General features: G+C 31.7%; 1 protein-coding gene across 1 annotated transcript in view; it reads left to right on the plus strand.

Moving 5' to 3' along the window:
* The window catches only part of LOC113512403 (ATP-binding cassette subfamily G member 4-like), a 108,843-nt gene extending 85,352 nt beyond the window's left edge, over positions 1 to 23,491 (plus strand). Inside the window, exons 6-11 of the mRNA XM_026896283.3 lie at positions 11,494 to 11,681; positions 12,791 to 12,944; positions 14,877 to 15,045; positions 16,003 to 16,103; positions 17,542 to 17,697; positions 17,939 to 23,491. Coding sequence (XP_026752084.1) covers positions 11,494 to 11,681; positions 12,791 to 12,944; positions 14,877 to 15,045; positions 16,003 to 16,103; positions 17,542 to 17,697; positions 17,939 to 18,328 — 1,158 coding nt within the window. The 3' untranslated portion in view covers positions 18,329 to 23,491. The remainder of the gene's footprint in view (positions 1 to 11,493; positions 11,682 to 12,790; positions 12,945 to 14,876; positions 15,046 to 16,002; positions 16,104 to 17,541; positions 17,698 to 17,938) is intronic.
* Positions 23,492 to 23,868: the final 377 nt, after the last annotated feature.

The raw sequence follows: 23,868 nt of genomic DNA on the forward strand, positions 1-23,868 counted from the left end.
CTCACCGGATTCTCCAGTCTTCCATTGACTCTTTTCACACACTTAATCGATAGTGATACACTAAGATCTTAAACCCCTTCATAGATCCAGTCACTCCTAGCTCTATATCCCAGTTATCTTTTTTATTTTATTGCGCAGTTCCTAAAACACGACTCCCCGCCATTTTTTTTTCTTTTTTTTTTTTCTTTTTTTTATTGCGCAATTCCTAAAAAGCGACTCCCGCGCGCCCGCCGATCTGCCGTCCCTTTCTTTTTTTTTTTTTCTTTTCTTTCTCTTCATCTAGTAACGTCATAGATTATCTCACCGAAGGGTAGATATTTCAATAATCAGATTTAGCCCATTATTCGAACTGAACTTTTCTTCAAATTCAATTTAATTATATGTTAATGTATTTTGGTATTTTCTATTAAATTGATTATCGAATTTATAAAACTTTAAAGACTCTCATAAACCTTATTAAACTGTGATGTATGCATCCTTTTTACACCTGATGATAAAAGGTAAACTATAATTTGGTTATATATAAGATATAATATATTTTTGTTTAATTTATTTAATTTTCTTGGGACATCCACTACACTTTGAAAACACATCAAAGGAGTTTCCCTTCTGTGTCAATATTTCATATATGGTAACGTCTTCTCTGTACGCTATTGTGAACCTTGACTTTAAAGTTTGTTTATATTAAATAGCTCAGCTTTCGCAGCGGTCACCCATAGGAACCCCTGTTTCTTTTCTATGTACTTATGGTATTAAACCTATTGTACTATAGGCGAACCGTCACATCCGGCCCCCTAATTATCAAGGAGTTTACCGGATTGATAATTACAACAAGATAAGTTTATTGTTACAATTTTTTTTTCCACCCCTAAAAATGTACTTCACATATGTGTATATAATTTAACTTTACAGAGCTTAAGATCATCATTTAAATTTTTCATTGATTCATCGATACTAGCATAACACTCTGACATTCTTAAGACTCAAAACAATAAAAGTATCAAAAGGATCTTTAAACCCGAAGTTATGTGTTGTTGAATGTTATGTGTATGAATAGCCTTAAAATTTCTACTCAATATATTAATAATTAAGCATAATATTTATTTATGAATAGATTTGTAAATAATTATTTATAATTAATTTGCATACGCTGTAATGATAGAGTGAATCCATTAAATTTTATAATTAAAATTTTTATACTCGTTTATTTATATGTATTAAATTCAATGCATGTAATTACAATATCATAAACAGCATAAATGAATACAATCCTAAATGTGTGTAAAGGAATCTATAAAACCTAAATATATGAAAAGCCTAAGTATGTGAGGAGTCTAAATGTATAAAACCTAAATATGTGAAGAGCTTCAAGTAAAGAACCTAATAGATACGTTATTTGTATCAGTAAATTTAGATAAAGTATCTATTTAAAAGATACGAGTTAAAACATCTAAATGGAAGTTCATAATTAAAAGCCTAAATGTATGAGTGTAATGTATCAACAAAGCGAAAGAGCCTAAATAGAAAACCTAAAGCGAAATGAAGTGAAAAAATCTAAGCATTAAAATGTAAAAAAATTTAAAAAAAGGAATCCTAAAATAATTGTCTAAGTGTAAACAAATGATTAGATAAAATCCCAAGTTAATTAAATATTAAAATGAAGATGTTCAAATAAATTTGTTAAAATAAATTTAAACAATACGAATAAAACTTTATGAAGCGTCTAAGTAACCACAAATACATATTTCATCTAAGAAATAACCTAGTGTTCATTGAATAAAAAAAATACTAGTCCGTAACAAAATTCAAATAAATTTAATTTTTATTTATTAATCATAGAAGTAAAGCTTATATAAATAATAAATTAATCACCACCGGCCCCCCTGTCTGACAAATTTTGCACGGCCCCCCAATTTTAAGACTCCTATAAATATGTTGCATAAAATAATACAAACGGCCCCCATAGTTTAAAACTCTTATTATAAGAAATTCCTTTAATATACTTAAATTACCAATGACTATTTCTTAATACTCTCAGAAATAACATGATCAATAAGTTTTATAATAAAATATTATGTAACCACATTAGATAGGTAGATAGACACCCCCCATTGCCTCCTCCAAAAGATCACAACAGCAAACCCAACATAAATACAACCAACTATATTAGATACATCAATTAATTTATTTTGTACAATAAATTATTATTTCAAAAGATACAGATGTCTTGTGTTATGTGCAACTACAAAGAACTAAATAACTAAGTGTGCGCAAAATCTAAGTATGTAAAATACTTAGGCATGTAAAGAGTGTACTTGAATAAATAACCTACAAAATCTCCCTCTGATATAAGTATAAGGGGTTTTTTTTTTTATATAATAAAGTGTCTAAGTCAAAATAAGTAAATAATCAAATAAAATCTGAACTATAATTGTAAAGTGAAATAAAGAAATTATGTGAAGAAAACTAAATAAAATATTTATAATAGCATCCTAATAAATTGTTGGAATTAAATTTAACAATATGAAAATACCTAATTAAATTTTCAAATTTAGGTAATCAAATAAAGTAACTAAAGGCCCTAACTAACCTTAATGATCTTTTATGAAACGTCTAACTTTCAATTTGAAACCCCTATAAAACATTGTATAAGCTATTTAAACATCCTAAATTAAAATCAAATCATAATTATATAATATTTGATTTTTTTTTATATATATATAAAATCAATGTCACTGCATCATAAAAGTTTATGAAATAAAAATCAATTGGATATTTCCTCAGAAATAAATAATGTCATTAATTCATCTTAATTTATTTCTTTAATAATAAAATGAGATTAATAAATTTTATGTATAAGTCATTATAGCATAATTATTGTTTATAAAATTAATATAATGTTAAATTAATAGTTCAGTAACAATTGAGAATTAATGAAGCAAAAGAATAATAAATGTGTCCTATAGCATAAAATTAGATCAGTGTGAACTGAGTATAACGTAGCAAGCTATCTTTGCTGCTATTGTTATGTACCTATTAGTGTAGTTCTTAATATAATTTATTCAACTGATATAGAGTAAATGAGAAAAAAAAAACCAAATTATGTAATTTGTTGTACAATTGACTTCAATAGGTAACGATTGAATGAATTTGATAAATTAAATCCTAATAACATAAAATAACAGTAAAATAGGCTATTTACCTATAGACATAGAGATAATGAAATTAGGTCCAAATCCTAGATCTATGACGGTATAATTATTTAGTCATAATCATCAAAGTTGGTTTTGAGTTATACTATTAGCAGATATTACTGTTTAACTTTATACTCCTTCATTTTTTAATAACCAATCCCTGAAGTCACAAGCTCCAATTGTGACCAAGTGCTCTTATTGATCTGATATGTGTAAATAGCCATGAACCAATTAAATCCTGGTCACGGCACCAATTGTGATGGTCCCCCCCTTTGTGCACTCCTTATAATAATAACCCTCTAAACTAACCTACACATGGAAACCTACAAAGCCTAAGAAAAGCCTACGAAGGCTTTACCTAATGAAATCCCATGAAAATCTAATGAAAACCTACCCTAAAGAATGACCTAACATCCTCAATATAATCCCATACCTATATTGCCTTATACACCCCAAACATCCTATGAATCATATAAACCCTTACAATAAACACTTAATATTGAACAGATCTTATAGTAGAACACTTGATCATCTGGCCAGATAAATAAATGTGTGATCGTCTAGTAATGTAGGACCCGTTGTGTGTGTAATAACCAAAAGGTTCTTTAATTGGTATATGATAGGAGTTAAATAATAAAGATGATTGATAAATCTTTAAGGATTAAGAATAATTAATGAATTATACTCATAATTCATGTAACTAGGAAGTTATGTTAATTTAATAGTAAATTACAGAATAACTGTAATAATAAAAAAATGGGGGAGCGGTCGGGCCCCTCACACGCCCGGACCAGTGGAAGACTTTCCAACTATCTATAACTCTTCCTCCAAAAAGGTAGGGAAGGGTATTACTATTTATTAATGCACTCTGATGGTAATAAGGGAATGAGTATTCTCAGTTCCAAACCAAACATAAGTACATTTACTTCAACATTACAGTGGCTCCACCAGCCCCACGATGCTTCCAGTATAAATTAGTGCTTGCCAGAGGCAAACGGATCGGAACTGAAATCCCAGGATCACTCCGACACGAGAGCTTACTCATGGGCGATGACCCTTTCAGTCCTATATGGCGACATAGAGATCACCCACTAACAGTACGAAACTGTTTCCCAGCGTCACCCTGTTACGAGCTTACTCAATGGGGTTTCCCTTCGGCTCCACAAGAGATCAGACCAAGAAGCGAGATCACCCAGACACCAGAACTTACTTTGTTGGGACATAACCCTTCGGCCCTATAATGTGACATTAGAGATCACCTGTGAAGACAGTCCGATAGAGATGAAGATTTGTGTGATAGGGGATACCTTCCACACCCTGGAATTGGCCAAGCCATATAATGTTGATAATTGCTATATCATAACATAGCATTGTCAATTTAATATTATTTACTTAATACCAAGAATACTCAAGGTTCAAGTTAAATCTGTTGATTAGGCCGGAGCCTAAGAACGAGTAGTCCAACACATAGGTCGAGAGCTACTAAAAGTAATGAGTGCTATTGAATGAACTATAAGTCCAGTTAATTATATATAATATTATTGTTGATTAACCACATTGTGAATTAACCAATTATTTATTCAGAGAGATATATCTAAAGGAACTATAAGTCCTTTAAAAGACACTGATTAATCACAAGTTAACAACGTCTCGTGAAATAACCAGTTGGGTTTTCTATAAGTTTGAGGACACTAAGTCCAACAAGCTATTATTGTGTTGAGAGTAATAGAGATTTTTTTGTAATATTTGTAGAGGTTTGATTAATCACATTGTGAAATAATCAGATTAAATAATTATGTAGCTTTATAGAGAGGACTATAAGTCCTAATTGGTTGTTGTCATAAATACTGATAAATTACACATTAAAGTGCCAGGTCAATTATTATATATAGGTATATAGGAAGGACAATAAGTCCTATTTGTGTATGTTGTAGTAGTAGAGGCAATATATTGCATAATTATAATGTGAAAGATATAGATTAAATATATATTTGTATAGAAAGGACAGTAAGTCCCATACAATTATTGTAGCTGTACTATAGTTATACTATATCTACTTCCATTTAGTGTCTTAGTAAACCTATTTACTAAGAGGATTTCTCAGATAAACAAGTGTTTTAGTGTTTAAATCATCATGATTAAATCCCTAAGAAATTAGGTCTTTAAATAATTATCATATCATTTTAAGTGAAATTTCTCATATAAATAATTCCAATATTTCCCCTACAGGTATTATAAAATAACAGAAAATTATATAAATTTTCTATAGACTTAGATATAGAATCATAACGTGTATAATCTCCTTTTGTTTGACATCTGTCACATTAATGACGTATTGAATGACGTATTGATGTATTGAATTGAATTTTGATTATCTATCACAACTGTCAACGTAACAAATACTAGCAAGTTTGTTTATTTGTATTTGTTTAATATAACTAAATATAAAATCATCATATATCAACCGTAATATACAACTAAATTATCAGTGACATAAATAATCATGGTTTACACCAGAAATAATTAATAGTATCCAGTAATGCTACAGTTTTATATTCATATCAGTAGCCAAGCTTACTTTCAAATTCAAGAATGAACAGAAGATTAGAAGTTTAACATTCTTATTGCAATTGTACTTGCAATAATATATACATACAGTACTAATTATCAAGAACATTCCTCAAATACATGTGTGGTGAAGATTTTCCCAATATGCTATCTATTTGATTCCTAACCTCTAATGTAAATTTATTAAAGAAGTGAATAATCAGTGTTAGTGTTTGCTTTATTAATATTTAAAGTAATTGTCCTAACTTGATATCAATAGGATAATATCTCCTTGGATACAGTCCGACATAAACATATAACTCAATAATTAAATTTATAAAATACTAATATTATATTTTACTACTTGTATATCTCCATACTATTCCCATAAAATATTCCAAACATGTATATTAAATATAAATCCAGTAAATATTCACTAATATTAACCCTGTCTGAACTTGTCTAGTCTATATAACATGAACAAACAACACACATACAAACCTTATCGCCGGGACAACTTCCTTTCTAAATATAAGTAAAATACATAGCTTCACAAGTATCATACAGTACCAATTTTATACTGAACCTCATACCTAGTTAAGAGTAACTATAGTCAGAGAATCTTTTAGTACTTTTATTACCATTAGGAAATAAATCCACACCTATAATATCAGCATAATTAAATATTATTAGTAATCAGTAATACACACAGAATTGTTATTATCAGCTTGTTTACTACAACAAAATCAATATTAAAGTTTATAATAAATCAAGACAAAATATCTATTTAAACAATACAGGCTTGTTTACCATAAACATCCCACCGTTACATGAATTTATCTACTAACACATTAATGTATTAAAAGTAATACATTCACATAAAATCACCTGCAACAGCTAAGCTGTTTCTCTGTACATCTGGTGTAAAACAAATTCCCACATGTAATCATGGGTAATTAAAAGTATACAAAAGAATCATTAGTACAGTTGACCGAGCAATGGTATGAAAACACTTTACCATGAGACGTTAAGCATGAGCAGGTGTTCCAAATCAACACTGTAATAGTGTAATAAATACAACTATTCCATCATCATCATCGTCTCAACCATCACCAATCCACGACTGAACACAGGCAATTCCCCATAGACTGCCAATAGGAACGGCCCCAAACTCCTGCACCCACCGAGTCCCCATAATACACATAAAACAGTCACTCCAACCAATGGAGGCAGCCCTCACCACACTTGCATATACAGAGTCGCCACTCAATAACCCCTCTGTCTCATCAATGGTTGTTTCCCCAGCAATGAGACCAGACCACAGCCACCTCAGTCTATTTATCCTCAATAAATAAATAATTTATAGTAACTAGATATGAATTTAGTTAGTATTATAATAGTTTTATAGTTGATTCAATAAGTATTTGCCAAAACTGGACAATTAGAATATTGAGTCAAATCGATGAATTTCTATCAAACAGCCATATAATTGAATTTTGTATATGAGTAGAATAACGTAAGTATGTATTATTATTACGTAAATTATATTGATGTAGATCTTTGTTCAAATGTGATTGCATTTAACTATATACGCATTACCTAAAGGTATATGGACTCGATTAAATACGTATTTTAATAGTTGTTGGGAAAAATATTAAGTATAAACTTTGCCTGTGATCACAGTCAAAAATCTAACTACGTAGTAATAAATGGAACAAGCTCACCGGATTCTTTTTTTTTTTTCTTTTTTTTTTTTTTTTTTTTTTTTTGCGCAATTCCTAAAAAGCGACTCCCGCGCGCCCGCCGATCTGCCGTCCCTTTCTTTTTTTTTTTTTGTTTTCTTTCTCTTCATCTAGTAACGTCATAGATTATCTCACCGAAGGGTAGATATTTCAATAATCAGATTTAGCCCATTATTCGAACTGAACTTTTCTTCAAATTCAATTTAATTATATGTTAATGTATTTTGGTATTTTCTATTAAATTGATTATCGAATTTATAAAACTTTAAAGACTCTCATAAACCTTATTAAACTGTGATGTATGCATCCTTTTTACACCTGATGATAAAAGGTAAACTATAATTTGGTTATATATAAGATATAATATATTTTTGTTTAATTTATTTAATTTTCTTGGGACATCCACTACACTTTGAAAACACATCAAAGGAGTTTCCCTTCTGTGTCAATATTTCATATATGGTAACGTCTTCTCTGTACGCTATTGTGAACCTTGACTTTAAAGTTTGTTTATATTAAATAGCTCAGCTTTCGCAGCGGTCACCCATAGGAACCCCTGTTTCTTTTCTATGTACTTATGGTATTAAACCTATTGTACTATAGGCGAACCGTCACAGTGCGTCCAGTGTAGTGGTACTACGACTGGTTAGATCACTAGCTTCAGCATGGCGTAGAAGGTATGAGTTCAACCATCATTTTAAAATTTTTAATTACTTAATATTTATTTATTTCTTATTGCATTCCATAATATAATTAGTAGATAACTTTTCAATTATGGACCTTGTTGGGCTCAGCAAGTAGGAGGACAACACTTTTTTCACTTTGGAAATAGTCTAAGGATCTGTTACAATATTATCCAGTCATTGAAATTGTATCACGATAGGTACGTATTTTCTTATTATTATTATTCATTATTTAAGTATTGGTGTGTATCTATTCATATCGTAATTGTTATTAGTATTATATAGTTATTTAATATATTCTGTAGTTTATAATTATCCCCCCAATGGTAAACCGTTATAAGGAATGGTACCGTTCCTTATAACAGTCTATGGAGGAGACCTATGTTCAGCAGTGAACAGCTAACAGCTGATATAATGATGATGATCATGATAATAGTTATTGAAATATAATTTTTCTATATTGGCCGTGTGGTCCCGGCATAGAACAGACCACCCTTCCTTTCCCGTGGGTATCGTAAGAATCAACTAAGGGAGGGCGAGGGATGGGCAGCAGCGTCCCTCTTAAAACATCTCTAAAGCCTAACTGCGGTTGCCAATCCGCCTGCCAAGCGTGGCGACTACTGGCAAAATCCCCCAAAGGGGAGGCTTATGTTCAGCATCGGACGGTTAAGGGCTGATATGATGCATAATATATCTTTATGTATTAACCTAAATTAAACCAAATATAAATAAGTATACATATAACACCATTATCATATGTATATATAAAGGTATTTTTTTGCATTACCTAACTCTATTAATACCACGCATATGATATAATTTTGTAATTCTTGATTGAACCCTTAAGGCATCAAAACATAACAAACGCACTTTCACATATATAAGGAGTTGATATATAAGTAATATAAAATTTAAACAAATATGAAACTATTAAATAGCTAATATTATATATACAATAAACGTATTAAATCATACTGCATAAACCCTTATAATTGGTTTTAAATAAATAATATACCTAATAACCTTTTATGTCGTGCCTGTCGTTATTCTGGGTGGGATTAGAATGATTATCCTTGAAGTTATGACAGCCTATTATTGAGCCATCATTTCACGGTGAAACGGTTAATATTAACGGCTCTGTTAGCAGCTATTAAACGTTGATACCTCATCCTATAGACAGTTTAATAAGTTTATAATATTATTTACTTCATTTCCAGACTATTTTCCTTTTTATACATAAGATAGTATTATATATAAGATAGTACTTTTTATACATAAGTTTATTTATAGTATAGACTTAATTAACAAGACTAGTTGTTGTCGTAAGGCATTCAAATAATTGAATATAGGAAAAATTACTTTTTTAATTATTAGATTTCATATGGTTCTAGCACAAAATAGGCCACCCACTCTCGTGGGTGTCGTAAGAAGCGACTAAGGGAGAGCGAGGGATGGGCAGCAGCGTCTCTCTTAAACATCTCTCAAGCCTAACTGCGGTTGCCAACCCCCCGTCAAACGTAGTAACTACTGGCAAAACCCCCCAAGGGGAAGGCTTATGTTCAGCAGTGGACAGTTAAAGGTTGAGATGACGATGATGATTAGCTCTAGAAAGATAACTTACCTCGTCCGCGTACACGTATTTGTTCAAATTTATAATAAAAAAAACTTATCAATCACAATCAATATTTAAGAGATTATATACACATTTTAGTACTTACGAATATAACTACAAAGTTTTTTGATCGCGGTTGACAATATAAATAATCCCGAATCCGTATAAAGTCCAGATAATCGAGTCTCCACGTAATAAAATTCTTGTTAAATGTTTTTTTAAAAGGATGTAAATAAAAATGCTGGGTTTGGTAAATGGTATAAAACGATAAGGCAACAGTGGAAGACGAAACGATGAGGATGTAGTTACGTCAGTACTCGTGGTGAATGTAAAAGGAAATATTCCGGATGGTTTCCAACAAGAACCGGGTGAAGGTCGACCTGACAACATGCAATCCTATGTTCCTACTTATTTATTTTATCCATACCACTAGTACACGTGTACGAGTGTCACAAAATTCTAGATCACTGTCCGTTTATATATGAAAGCCTCTGAGTAGGCTTACCAAAACATTAGGTTTTTCTTTAAATAACTGATAATGGAATGGTAATCTCGCCTACGCTGATGGGGAACCAGTAAAAGATGATAGGTGAGGATGAAAGCAAGTCAATTAGCCCATCCTGACGAACTGCACAAGAATTAGCCATAATGGTGTCCAGGAGGAACTGTATAGAGATCGACCTGATAAGACATGTTGTCCCAAATTATTGGTTTACTTGTTTACCAAACTATGAATCAATTAACAATAATTTTAAAATGAAACATTAATTTGAAAGTTCAAAGGTCAGCCTAAATCCCTAAATGTTTGGCTTCGATCTTGATATCTTCGAACTAATCTATCTATACCATTACGTATTTAGACAAGTCAAAGGTTTTCGAGAGACTTAAAATCACTTGCTAACTTTATACACGGAGGCCCAAGTGGAATTTAAAATTCTCAGTTTATTTCGAATCCTCCGACTGCCGGGACTAGTGTAATAGCATAGTGGATCTTAATACTGCGACTACTCAGTATTACCTACTCTAGGGAATAGAAATCTAAATAACCTGTTTTATTATACTTGGCTTATTTAATAAAGTGTCCTTTTTTCAAAATTCGTTATCCTGCTAATAAAAACTGCAATAAATATGACTATACTCGTAATCTAATAGTGTAAACACAGGCAGTTGATAAACTACCCGAGTCTCATCGAGCATGTTAAAATCTACTTGCACGGACGAGTCTACCGCTATCTTTCAAGTTAATGTTCCTAATAATATAAATATATTGTATATATTGGCCATTAACAGATATATATAATATCGAAAAGGAGAAACCACTCGCAATGAATATAAATATCCGACTGATATAGGCGATACAGTAGTCGTCAATGTCCAAAAGAACTTAATATGTAGATATCTGATATCAGCTAGTTGTAGTTGTCTCTAGTTGTAACTTCTATTCTTTATATACTATATGAAAACGCTTAAATGGCTGAATAGATTTAAATGATAAAGTTTGCATATAGATTGATTTATCAATTTATTATGATATCCTACTTATTAATTCCGGTCTGTTAACTGCGTTTCCCGATACCAAAGTAATAATTGGAAATATAAATTAGTACAAAGTTTTTAGTATTAATCAGATTATAACTTAAGATATATATGTATACCTAAATAATATTTCATTGCTAAAGATATCCTCTACTGATTACTCAATAATTTTTCTATAGGGCGCCGCTCCACTTCTGGTACCCTACCTGGCAGAAACAGGCCACATTTGTCCCACTACTCATAATCCGGCTGACTACGTACTGGAGACACTGCTTGGAGAAGACGAGGCACCAGCCCAGCTGTCAGAACTGTGCCAGAACGGGAAACTATGTCGGAAACAAGATCGAATGACAACTCGCGGTGGAAAGTGAGTATACCTTATTTCATGACACTTAGAATGACAAGCAAGCTGGCGGCCCATCTGATGTAAAGTGGTACCCATCGCCTATAGATATGTACAACAACAAAATCGACATGGAAAAATAAAAATATAATAGCATGATAATGTATGCTTAAAGTACCACTCATGCGTTGCTATTCCTGTGAACTAAGATGTTATTCTCTCTCTGTGCCCTGTAATTTCACTGGCATATTCACCTATAGACCCTCCCTTCAAATTAATACAGTCAGCTCGCAATATCACCTGTTAGGTCGATTACCTCTTAATACCCCCTGGAAATCATCATGTTGAGGGGAATGGGATTGTTAATAATGAGATCTAACTGACCCATTGCTAGCAATACTCCCTATCAGGTCGCCTTCCACGCGGTTCCACCTGGAAACCATCGTGGTTAATTCTAATGGAATTCGTGACGATGGGTTAACTGACCTGCTTTCATCGTCACTTATCAACCCTCACTGATGCCCTACCACTGTATACCAATAGCGCGGGCGGGGATACCATTCCATTATCACCTATTAAAAAACTATCGTGTTGAATTCCAGATATATTCATCACGACGAACTGACCTGCATTTACATTTTCACTTGTCATCCTTTACTGGTGGCCAGCGTATACCGTTAGCACAAGCAAGATTACCAGTCCATTATCATCTCTTAAAATACCTTAGTCCGAAAGGTTCATGGCTACTATATGGGACAGTGCTGGTAGAAAGCCGGTCTAATTCCTTGCTATCAAGTATATTGAAGCCTAAATCAATCATACTCGTATATGGTAAAAAAACACCTTAGTCCTCAGAAATAACGACGCATGATGAGCTGATACAAATCTTTTACATTATGATTAATATAAACAATCTATGCTGCGGTTCACATAATTTATATAGCCTGTGCACCATTCCAAGCATCATAAAATAAAATTCTCACACTAAAAATATTACATAATAAATGCACACACTTTACAAAATTATGCAGTGAAAATAAATGTTATAAGAATTAAAATTCGCTCAGGTTTTAGCTGAGCAAACTTTTAGCTGCCCAGAGTTACTTGCTTTAAATTTTCACTTAATGTTCCAGGAAGCCCGTATTACACTCCGACGAGTCCATACAAAGGATATTCGTTGAACACGTTGCTAAAGAGCAGATGCAAAAAATGGAATTTCCCACTACCTTCCTTAATCAGTTTCTTATTTTAACTAAAAGAATGTTCATACAAACGAAGAGGAATTCGGTGAGTTATATATTTATTATGTTTTTGTTTCTCAATACAACATAAAGGCAAACAAAGATAGCTAAACCACACAGCTAATTCTTCGATATTATAATTCAAAATGTTATTGTAAATAAGGCTTTCAAACTTATTATATATACTAACTAACCAGGACCGCAGATACTGTGCTTAATCTATGAAGCTGACCCAACAAATATCGTTTTGTCAAAAGCTATTTGATGTGTTCAGCATCATTACTTGATTGGAATGTTTGAATTGGATACTAGAAACAGTTTGTAGGGAAAAAAGTAAAATTATTTCGTTTTTCGAAGAATTTTTCTCTACACAAAAACCTTCCTCGAACTTCAGCGTATACGAAAAAGAAGTTTAGGGTATTTCTCTGATTTGGTGCAAATTTAACGAAATCAAGAGAAAAAAATAAATAGTTTCTTTTCGATATTCATATGAAAATACATAAAAAGTATACTCTATTCATACAATCCGTATGAAATTATACCCTATATTTATGAAGATATCGATCGATGAAGTTTTTACTGTGGTAGGTAATGAGAACATGGTTTCATCACAAATCAAAAGTCGGTGTTTTTATGGGATACAATTTTTAATTATGGATTACATGTCTTTCGGGATCATTTTTAAATCTCTCATGTTTTTTTTTCTTTTATGTAGTCTCTCTTGAGCTAGTTTTTCTTTAGGTGGCATTTTAGTTTTCGTTATAGCCATATTGGCACCTGAATTAGAAACAGGTTCGTTACTATTTATTATAACCCTGTATATTATTAACACAATTTGAATGAAAAACAAATATAACCACTTGGTTTAAAGTAACTATTTTATCCTAAAAATGGTTCTATTGCTACTGTGTAACTGAAGGAAATCGATGGTAATGAAACTGAGAGTAATTAATTATTTTAACTCTTTTTTAAATTATTCATCCTACAGTCACGAATTAAATATACATTAAATTAGAAGATACAAATTACGCTTACGTCACTATTTAAACAAATTTAAAACAATGGAAATTACATACATCAACCATCCACTGAATGTAATGAAAACATATCGGACCACAATGAATTTATTATATTGTAAATAATTTATAGATATTTGACGACAGATTTGTCTACTGCTGCTTCAACTACTTAGTTTGAGACATGATGATGTTGTTATTATTATTTATAATACTGTATATCCCTAGAATTGGTTGAGAAAAAATATTAAATCTACCTTTAGCGTCATACATACATATATACCTATACTATAAATTGTTAATAGATATTAAATACCTAAACAAATAACCAAAATACGGAATTTCATTAATTCTTATTCTTCGAAATCGACTAATATCTTTACCTATTACACTATAATACTAAAATAAAATTAGTATACCTATACGTGAGAAATAATTTAGATAACAAAAAATATTACGATATAAGTAAATAGGTACTAATACTATGTAATTGCTATTTTTTATTTATAAATGTATGAGTATAATACATAATATGTATACTGTATTAACGAAATCTATTCTTTAGTGTTAGTATTTCTTAGTAGGGCCTCGAATAAAATATTTTTTCTTGGGTAAAATTTTTATATTACCAAAGACGCGGGATAAAGCTAGTCACCTACAAGAATAAAAGTATTTACGTACATTGCAGCGAAAACTACCTACCTATAAGTTTTTAAAAATATTTATAGGAATAAATGAATAGTATCTATGTATTGAACAAACATATTGTATGATCTATCATTTTCAATAAGTTTCTTTAAATTTAGTGTAATATATGTATTTATTGATATATGTTTTAATATAGGATGTAGCCGTCACTTTCGCGGCGGCTCCGAGTCTGAGACCGGAATCTCGCGCCACTTGTGGCGCGTCTCTTATAAAAAAATATAGGATGTAAAAATAATTATATCTTATCATTCCAGGTAACTCTGTGGATCCAACTGATGCATCATTTAATAACGGCACTTCTTCTCGGCAGTATATTCTACCATGTGGGGAATGATGCAAATGCGCCAATAGTCAATTTCAAATTCTGTTTGAGCTGCCTTGTATTTTTCATGTATACCTACATCATGCTGCCTGTTTTATTGTGTAAGTTTTTTATACAACTTAGAATAGCAACCTATTAGAGTTGGCCTTAGTATCTGGCGCCCCTGATCTTTAAAAACTCTTTTTCTTCTTGCAACACAACCCCGTGTTTCAGTCAATGACACCAACAGAGAGTTCGATGCGACCCCTTCATTTTTACGTAGCTCCTGGATGTCGACGTTTCCGCACGCCATTCGACGTATTACCTGCATTTTATAACCAAGCCACTCCAGAAATTATAAATTACGTGTGATTGTAATGCGAGATGCATTGAAGACACATCAGATACAGCGGCATCCAAATTAATCACGATGATGATGATATCAGCCGTTAACTGTCTACTGCTGAACATAGGCCTCCCCCTATTGAGAAGTTTTGCCAGTAGTTGCCATATTTGGCAACCGCAGCCAGACTGGTTATTTTTTTATGCAACTTAAAATGGCAAACAAGCTAACAACCCACCTGATGGATAATAGTAACCGTCGCTTATAGACATGAACAGTATCATGAACATGTCAGAGTGTACTATTTCGCCCATGATACCACCAATGCGTTGGCATTCCTGATAACTAAGGTATTATACCTATGTACCCTGTAAATTTACTCCTATATATACATACCCATCCTTCAAATCAAAACACAGCCATACAAATATAACTGCTTCACGGTAGGACCACAAATGACACAAAGGTACCCAAGCAAACGACTTTTGTACAAAGTCTTCCTTTGGTGATGCTTTAAAAGGGATAATGTTGCCCATCTCTCAACCATTAAGTTCCCTCTGTCGCTTCTTACGATACCTATGTTAAAGCAAGGGATGGCTTATTTTATACTGGGATCATACGGCCATCATAATTAATATTATGATTCATATGGCTTTTTTAACTCCCGACAAAGCAATTTACTTTCACTGTACTTAAAATGTTTCTATTGCATAGATGTGTAATTGTCTACTTCCAGTTCCGATGGAGGTGCGTTTGTTACGGCGGGAATACTTCAACCGATGGTACAGCCTGAAAGCGTACTACGCAGCGCTTACCTTTTCAACATTACCTGTCATGGTGAGCTATAAATTATAAATAAATCAAAACGCATTGATAATGTAACCCTCGTAATGTATTCTTTTCAAACAAACAAGCTGACGGTTCACCTTTTAAATTTTTTAAAAGTGTCGTGGTCATGGCCGTAGCTAGGAGAAAGGGAGTCATTGAGGAGCAATGCCCTACCTTAAACTAAAAGGCCCCAAGAAAATTAGACAGATTCGTTTTTTCAAAGTCACTTAATTATGGTTTTTGCCCTACCAAAAAGTTCTTTTGTCCTAACTTAAAGCTGAGTACAGCTACAGTCCTGGACGTGATCCAATGTCGTACTATACTACGTCGAGTTATAATCACAAAAAATTTCATTTTCAACGATCTCCCCGGTGATAGACAATACCGCTAACATACCGCATTGATTCGAGGGGCGGCGATAGGCTCACCCATCGCCATGTTGGATCATATAGAGTTGTACCTAGGACAGTTTTCGTGAAAAATATTTTTTCTGTAATTTGACGTATTGGAAATAAACAAAATTTTTACATATTTTGAATGTTGTATGTTATTTTAGTATCTATCAGTAAAATATCATTAATAAATAATTTATACTTACATGTGTTTAAGAAGTTTGAAAAAATCGTAAATAAGGCCAAGGTACATAACAACGTACTCTATGTACCTCGGCTAGTACCATGTTGTACCTAGAACACGTTAAGGATTTGAGGATAAAACATAGGTATTTAAGAAAACTGTTAATTTTTCTTATAAAAATTGTTTCATTAGGCCTTGTAAAATATGTAAATTGAAAATTCTTAAAGGAATAAACATCTAACTTTTTGTTACTCGTTTAATCATAACTTTTAGCACATGATAGGCATTAAGACTATAAGGTACATAGACGTAGATAAATTAAAATATAAAATTTTTAAACGTTTTAGTTTTTTATTTAATGACATTTATCGAGTACATATTTATATCCTCTCTATCAGGCTATTTCTAGTTTTTGAAAGACTTATTTATCGATCCCACCAGTATTTTTCCCAAAAAATGCACCAAAGGCAAAATAATATAACAGGAACATTTGAAACGCGCTAAGTGGCTTAGGCAAAATTACGTTTACCACTACATTAACAGTCGGTAGATATCTTTGACTGGGGTGGAAAGAATTGTTAGTAATTAAAACTATCAATCTTATTGCTAGCATTATTACCTGTCAGATCGACCTCCTCGCGGCCCCCACTGGAAGCCAAAGTGCTTAATTCCAGGAGTATTCATCACAATGGACTAACTGATCTGCATTTTCATTCCTACTATTCATCTTTCACTGGTTCTTTCGCCAACGTATACTGGCAACACAGGGGTTGTATTCCCAAAAATGAGATCTCCATTAGGAAATATATTTATATATATAATATGTAGTTGTTGTGAACATATCTTAATATATTTTATATCTTTATTTCAGATAATTTTATGTTTGCTATTCGTTACCATTTGCTACATAATGTCTGGCCAGCTATTGGAGTGGAACAGATTCGTGTTGTTCTTTATAATTGGAATAATGACAGCAATATGCTCTGAAGGACTCGGCCTTGCTGTCGGCTCTGCATTTAGTGTGACTGTAAGTAATAGCATAGAACATAGACTAGGTACAATAGTATTGTAATAGTTTGACCTAGTCCTACATTTCTTTAGTCACGGAATAAAATTCCCATCAAAAATTAACGATTACTTGACGTTTCGTTGATGATGATGATGATTATTATTATGATAATGAATTGTCATTAAAGACCCACTATAGGTAGATAAATGGATGAATTAATACAATATTATTTCTTGAAATCTTTATTATATTGTTTCAGAACGGCTCTATAGTCGGTCCAGCGACGGCAGCACCACTTCTAGCATTATGCTGTTATGGCATGGGCTTTGGTCCATACATAGAGACCTCTATGAAATTTCTCATGTCTGCATCCTATCTCAGATATGGCTTATCAGGTTTTTCGATAGCACTGTACCAAAACAGAGGGCCAATGGAGTGCAATGTTGAGTTTTGTCTATACAATAATCCTAAACTCATCCTTCGCGATGTCGGAATGGCGAATGACAACTATGGCTTTCAAATATTAGGATTATTAGTATTCACAGCGATACATAGATCGTTAGCGTATTTCGCTTTACGGCATCGACTTACAGCTGAAGCCTCGAATAAATTTATAGCGTACATAAGTAAATTTTTAAAACATAGATAATGATTGTAATAGCATGCTGTTAGTGTTTGTTATTGATAAATTATATTTAAGTAGATCTAATTCAAAAGTTTATTGTCATAAAATACCAATGATACATAATTACCAGAGGGAGACTTTGTACAAAGGTTGTTTGTTTGGGCACTTCTGCCTCATTCGTGTTTCTACCGTGAAACAGGTGTGTTTGCATGGCTGTGTTTCGGTTTGAAGGGTGAGATATGGCAGTGAATTTACAGGGTACATAGAAATAACACCTGAGTCCTCAGAAATGGCAATGCATGGGGAGTATTATGGGCGAAACAGTATATGTTATGTCCATAGTACTGCTCATTCCTATAGGCGACGATTACCACTTTCCATCAGGTGGTCCGTCAGTTTATTTGCCATTCTAAGTTGCATAAAAAAATAGTTTTATTTTTTATGCGTTAATGTTTTTCGAATTTATGGTAAGCAATGTTAAAATGTTGAATACTTATTTTTAAATTGAAGAAATTACTATGTACTTAATAAACTATTACTGAAACCTATTTTACTGTTTCGAGGAAGTAGCAAACATGCCGACAGCCCGCCTGATGAAACGTGGTCCCATCATTTGTAAACAATATATTAGCACCATAAATCACGGTCATACAAGTAAATAAATGATACATATCATGTGTACCATTCCTGAGGGCTAAACTTGATTATATCAGAAATCTCTCTGGATAATCAGGACTTTCTTGCCATTTAGACTAAAACTAGCAACGCATATATTGTTACTTTATCTCAGGAAGAAATAAGACGACGGCACGTCACTTACCAGAACTCTATGGATTTTAGATTATATAGATAGAGCATCGAACCTCAAAAACGCGTCAGTTAATTAGCTGTATCTATATTTAATTATTTAATAAATAAAATGAGTTTGTGCGCATTAAAAAATTGCAAAATTTATAAGATAAAATAAATATAGAATTTATAAAGGAATCACTCATTATCACACAAAATTGTAGGAAAATATTGACCCGCTTTGCTAGAAACATTTATATGGAGACACTCCATCTACATAATCTAAGCCTATAGCCTATGTATATTGGTTATGGTTAAAAATATCATATTTTTATTGGATACATTTTTAATTTAGAAAAAGTTTTAGTTTGTATTCTGTAACGGCCATTAGATACAGATCACAAGTTTTATTATAAGTAAATAATTACAGTTATTCTCCAAAATTAAATTTGTACTATTTTTAGAATTCGTATTCTTACTAAAAATACGAGTTCTACAAATTCAATGCACGCCTTAGGGAGTCAGAGGATACTAGGAAATTTTATATGTTATTTATCTTTTTTTAGTTTACTATAACAGACAGGGTTTTTGAAAAATTTAAGTACAGAATCAAATTGTTTTTATTGGACGATTAGTTCGCGCTTAGTCTTACCTCACATATGAAAAGTAAGAGCAAGACTTAAAAATGGAACAAGTTTACACCTAAGATAACTAGAATTACATAAAAAAAAATCAGAAAACCGAAAAATATATGCAAAAAAATTACCATATGAATTAAACATTTTACACAATTAAAAACGACCTTCCAATCTAATGCAAGAGTCTGACCCTTGTAGCCGTTTATTTACTATTTTTAGGTAGATCTAATTCGAAACATTATTGTCATAAAATAGTTTTTATTTTTTCTTATAAGTTGAAGGGTCAGACACATCCCTGATTAAACTATATTCTGAACAAGATACAAAAAATATTCGATTATTAGACAACAATATTTACATATTTAAACATCACGAATTAAACGACCGCTTCATAGGAACCCATTAATTTCTCTTAGACTGTATAATGTGTAAATATGTAGCTATGAATTATAAAACAATTAACGATCACGGATTTCGCGGAAAAATACCAACTTAAATCGCACACGCAAACTGATATAATGCCGCATTGTTTTAATTGAAATAGTTCCGCGTAATGCTCGTTGTGCCAACAAAATAGTGATATACTGGATTAGCCTTTTTTGGTATTCGAATATTTTGGCTCTGGTTATAATATAATCGAATCCTGGCTCGATTTTGATGACTTGAAACACATAGATATAGGAACGTATTTCACTAAACTTGAATATTTTTTCAAGACTTCTGAAGCTTAATTTTAAAGAAGATAATAGACGTTCCGTTATTCAATAATTTTGTCTTTGGTAATTAAGGAAAAAATAATGAAACCATGAAACAAAAACTTAAAATAAATATGTAACTAGCATTCAAATATCGCTAACAATCCGCATATTCAGTATTCTAGCACTTGAGTAAGTAGCAAGTAGGTATTCGAGTCAGCCGGCCTCGGCACATCACTATACACAACTGGCATTAATTCCTCAAATTAATTATATTAATTATACCAAAGTTCATGTCACATGTCACATCATATTGATGAAATGAACGATTTCTCTGTTTCCCTCAGTCTTCGTACATAAATGTGATTGATACAGACGGCTGAAGTAGGTAAATATGAAGCAGTATGAATCGTTTGTTTAAAAAAATTTTTTTTCATGCGTATAAATAGACTATATATCTTATACCCTATGACCGTAATAAGTCATTAATTATTGAGATAACTGGATAATCGCTTATGTTAATAATCTTCACTGTTACTATGAGGGTAATTAATTAAGTACCTACAATTGACAACCTATATAATTATTATGTGATATATACAACTATAGGTGTATTAGATAAAGTAGCATAGGAATCTATGGTAAGTAACACCTGTTGGAATTTGTACTTTATATTGCAAAACCACCTTTTAATTTCACAATATATTTATTTTAATTATATTTTTACACAAACACTTGCACATTGGACGATTGTTGTAACGGAAGAGAGCGAAGGCAATTTTAGAGTTGCCATAGTATAATATTAAATTTAGTGTTTCCAACAACACCTACATTTTCGTTAACGCATAGAATAGAAGTTAAAACCATCTAACTCAAATCAAATATTTCGGAATAGATTCAAATAGACTTGTTCACAAGCTCTTTTGCAGTGCAGCATACATCAAACAGAAAGATAGCAACACTCCTAAGTCTTGTTCTTATAAGAACACTTAGAAGATCCGAAGGGACTTACGTTTTCGTTACCGCACGCATGTGAAAGAACGAGGTAGATAACTCCATGTTTTATAACATGTAAGAAATGGCGAATATGTTGAAAATTGCTTGATTTAATATCGATTTTTATTAACCCTGTTGTTGCTACCTTTGCTGATGTTTGTACTTCACGAACATTTGTGTAAACATGAGTTATATTGAGTAAAATGAATATCAGGTAAAATTCTTATTTCATATAAAACATTACTTCGGCATTTAATACAATAGTCTGTTTCGATCATTACATACTTATAATATGATACCAAGAGATATATTGAATCTACCTAACACCATACCTTTGTACGTAACGCCAGAACAAACATACAGACAGACAACATTTCTAAAAATTTATGTTTTGGCTATTATTATATATTATATTATTATGACTTATATATTTTTTTTCTTAAATATCACCCATATACAGACATCACCATCATAACATCAGCCATTATCCGTCTACTACTCCCCCATTGACTGCTATAAAGAACGGTCCTGAACCGTCTGCATCCACTGACTACCTGCAATGCATTTGAGATCGTCACTCCATACACTGCATTTACCTCTACAGGGTCGCCGCTCAAGAATCTTTCTTCCCCCTCGATACCGACATCGCCTAGTTACATTATTAAAATATTTTTTATATAAGCACATAAAAGAAGTGATACTAGCCTATATAGGAAATAATTATATATCTATATTCCAATTTGTATTAATATTTAAACTATGTCCTTAGCAGTTTGGAGATTAAGTGAAAATTAATAGTTACCTTAACTTCGAGTGCAAGCGAGTTGTGTATTAATAAAATAGTTTAAATTGTTCCAAACTTCTAATGTAATTAAATTTATGACAAACTAAATAATGTTTAAGTACATTCCCTATCAACGTTCCTCTATTGCTAAACAATGTGGCTATGTACATACATACGTCTATTTCTTAGCTTAATTCTAAACCACGCAACGAAATATGACACGGATTTCATTATAATTTAAACTTTTTTAAGTAGATAAATTGTAATTATTATTATTATTCTTTGTAATTATAAGGGTAATATATATGTATGTGTGTGTATATATATATATTCTTGTAAATTGTATACGTACAAAGTCCGAGTCGCTAGTAAAACAAAATATTTAAAGTAGGTAAGTACTTATTATCTAAAAACGAATGCATTATTTTCTATTGTAGATTAGATATACCTACCTACTAATCTATCTATCCTATAGAGAAATTATCGATTTATCAACACATTCAGCGCACAGCAAAGACTATGATATGATCTCGTTTGTACCATAGCTAATATTTAAAAAAAGAATTTTAAAATAAAAAAAATATAATACAGTAATGTCATACAATATGGTACATACGAGGTGTTGGGGAGTATGACGGATTTCCCAGTATTATGCTGAATACTAAATAAATAATTGTCTTTTAATAATAAATTGCTTTCGTATATTTGATAGAAAATTATAAAAAAAAGAAACAGAAGAACATCAATCAGATAAAATAAAAATATATGACTATTAAAATAAAGAAGGTTGCAATCTTCAACACAAGAGATAAGGAAGATTGTAGTAACAGTGGTTAACAGTTCATTTGCTAAAAAAAAACCGTGGTAGGTCCTACAAGAGACGCCCTTTGAATAGCAAATGCCTGGAGAATACGTCACAATAATCCAAATCTACAATCCCCCATATCCAGCCAGCGCAAACTAAAAACGCGAGCAGGAATACCGCACAATTTTTAATAATTACTAATATCATTATCTAAGTGTATACCTACATAAATATATATTTATCAAAATAGTGACGACTCTTTTGTTTCATATGACAATATTAATAATATGTTTTAATTAACGATATACCTATTTTAAATACTTTTACATATTGCATTGAAAGCGAATTCTTTAAAATTTTTGTCTCAATTTGAAAATGGACAGTAATAACCGTAGAAAGTAGAACACTTTTCTCTTTTAAGTTAATCGCATTTAGGACCATATTGGGGTCGATTCTGAGTCGCAATTTCTCTAAAACCTATCTCTAAAATAAAAATTTCAATTTAACACCACAGCAAAATCTTTATTCTAAGACCAATATAAACTATATTTTTAATATATTTAAATCTATATTGTTATAAATTCATTTTGTGATACTTAACAGTAATTTAGCGAAAAAATAATTGGGTACAAGATAAGTTTAGAGAAATGATTCCAGTGTTCCTGTGATCGCTCAGGATGATGTGGTTTTTATTGAAAATTTATATAAAAATAACTAATTTATACCGTGTGTTAAAACTAGGTTATAGATATTGTTAATTCTGTGATAATTGTTTGATAGAATTTTCCAGAAACCGGATATATTTTTGTTAAATCAATTATCTAGTAGGTACTTAATTAAAATATTTGTATATGTAT

Source organism: Galleria mellonella, unplaced genomic scaffold, assembly GCF_026898425.1.
Source record: "Galleria mellonella isolate WM207_F2 unplaced genomic scaffold, CSIRO_AGI_GalMel_v1 utg64, whole genome shotgun sequence".
Classification (NCBI taxonomy): Eukaryota; Metazoa; Arthropoda; class Insecta; order Lepidoptera; family Pyralidae; genus Galleria; species Galleria mellonella.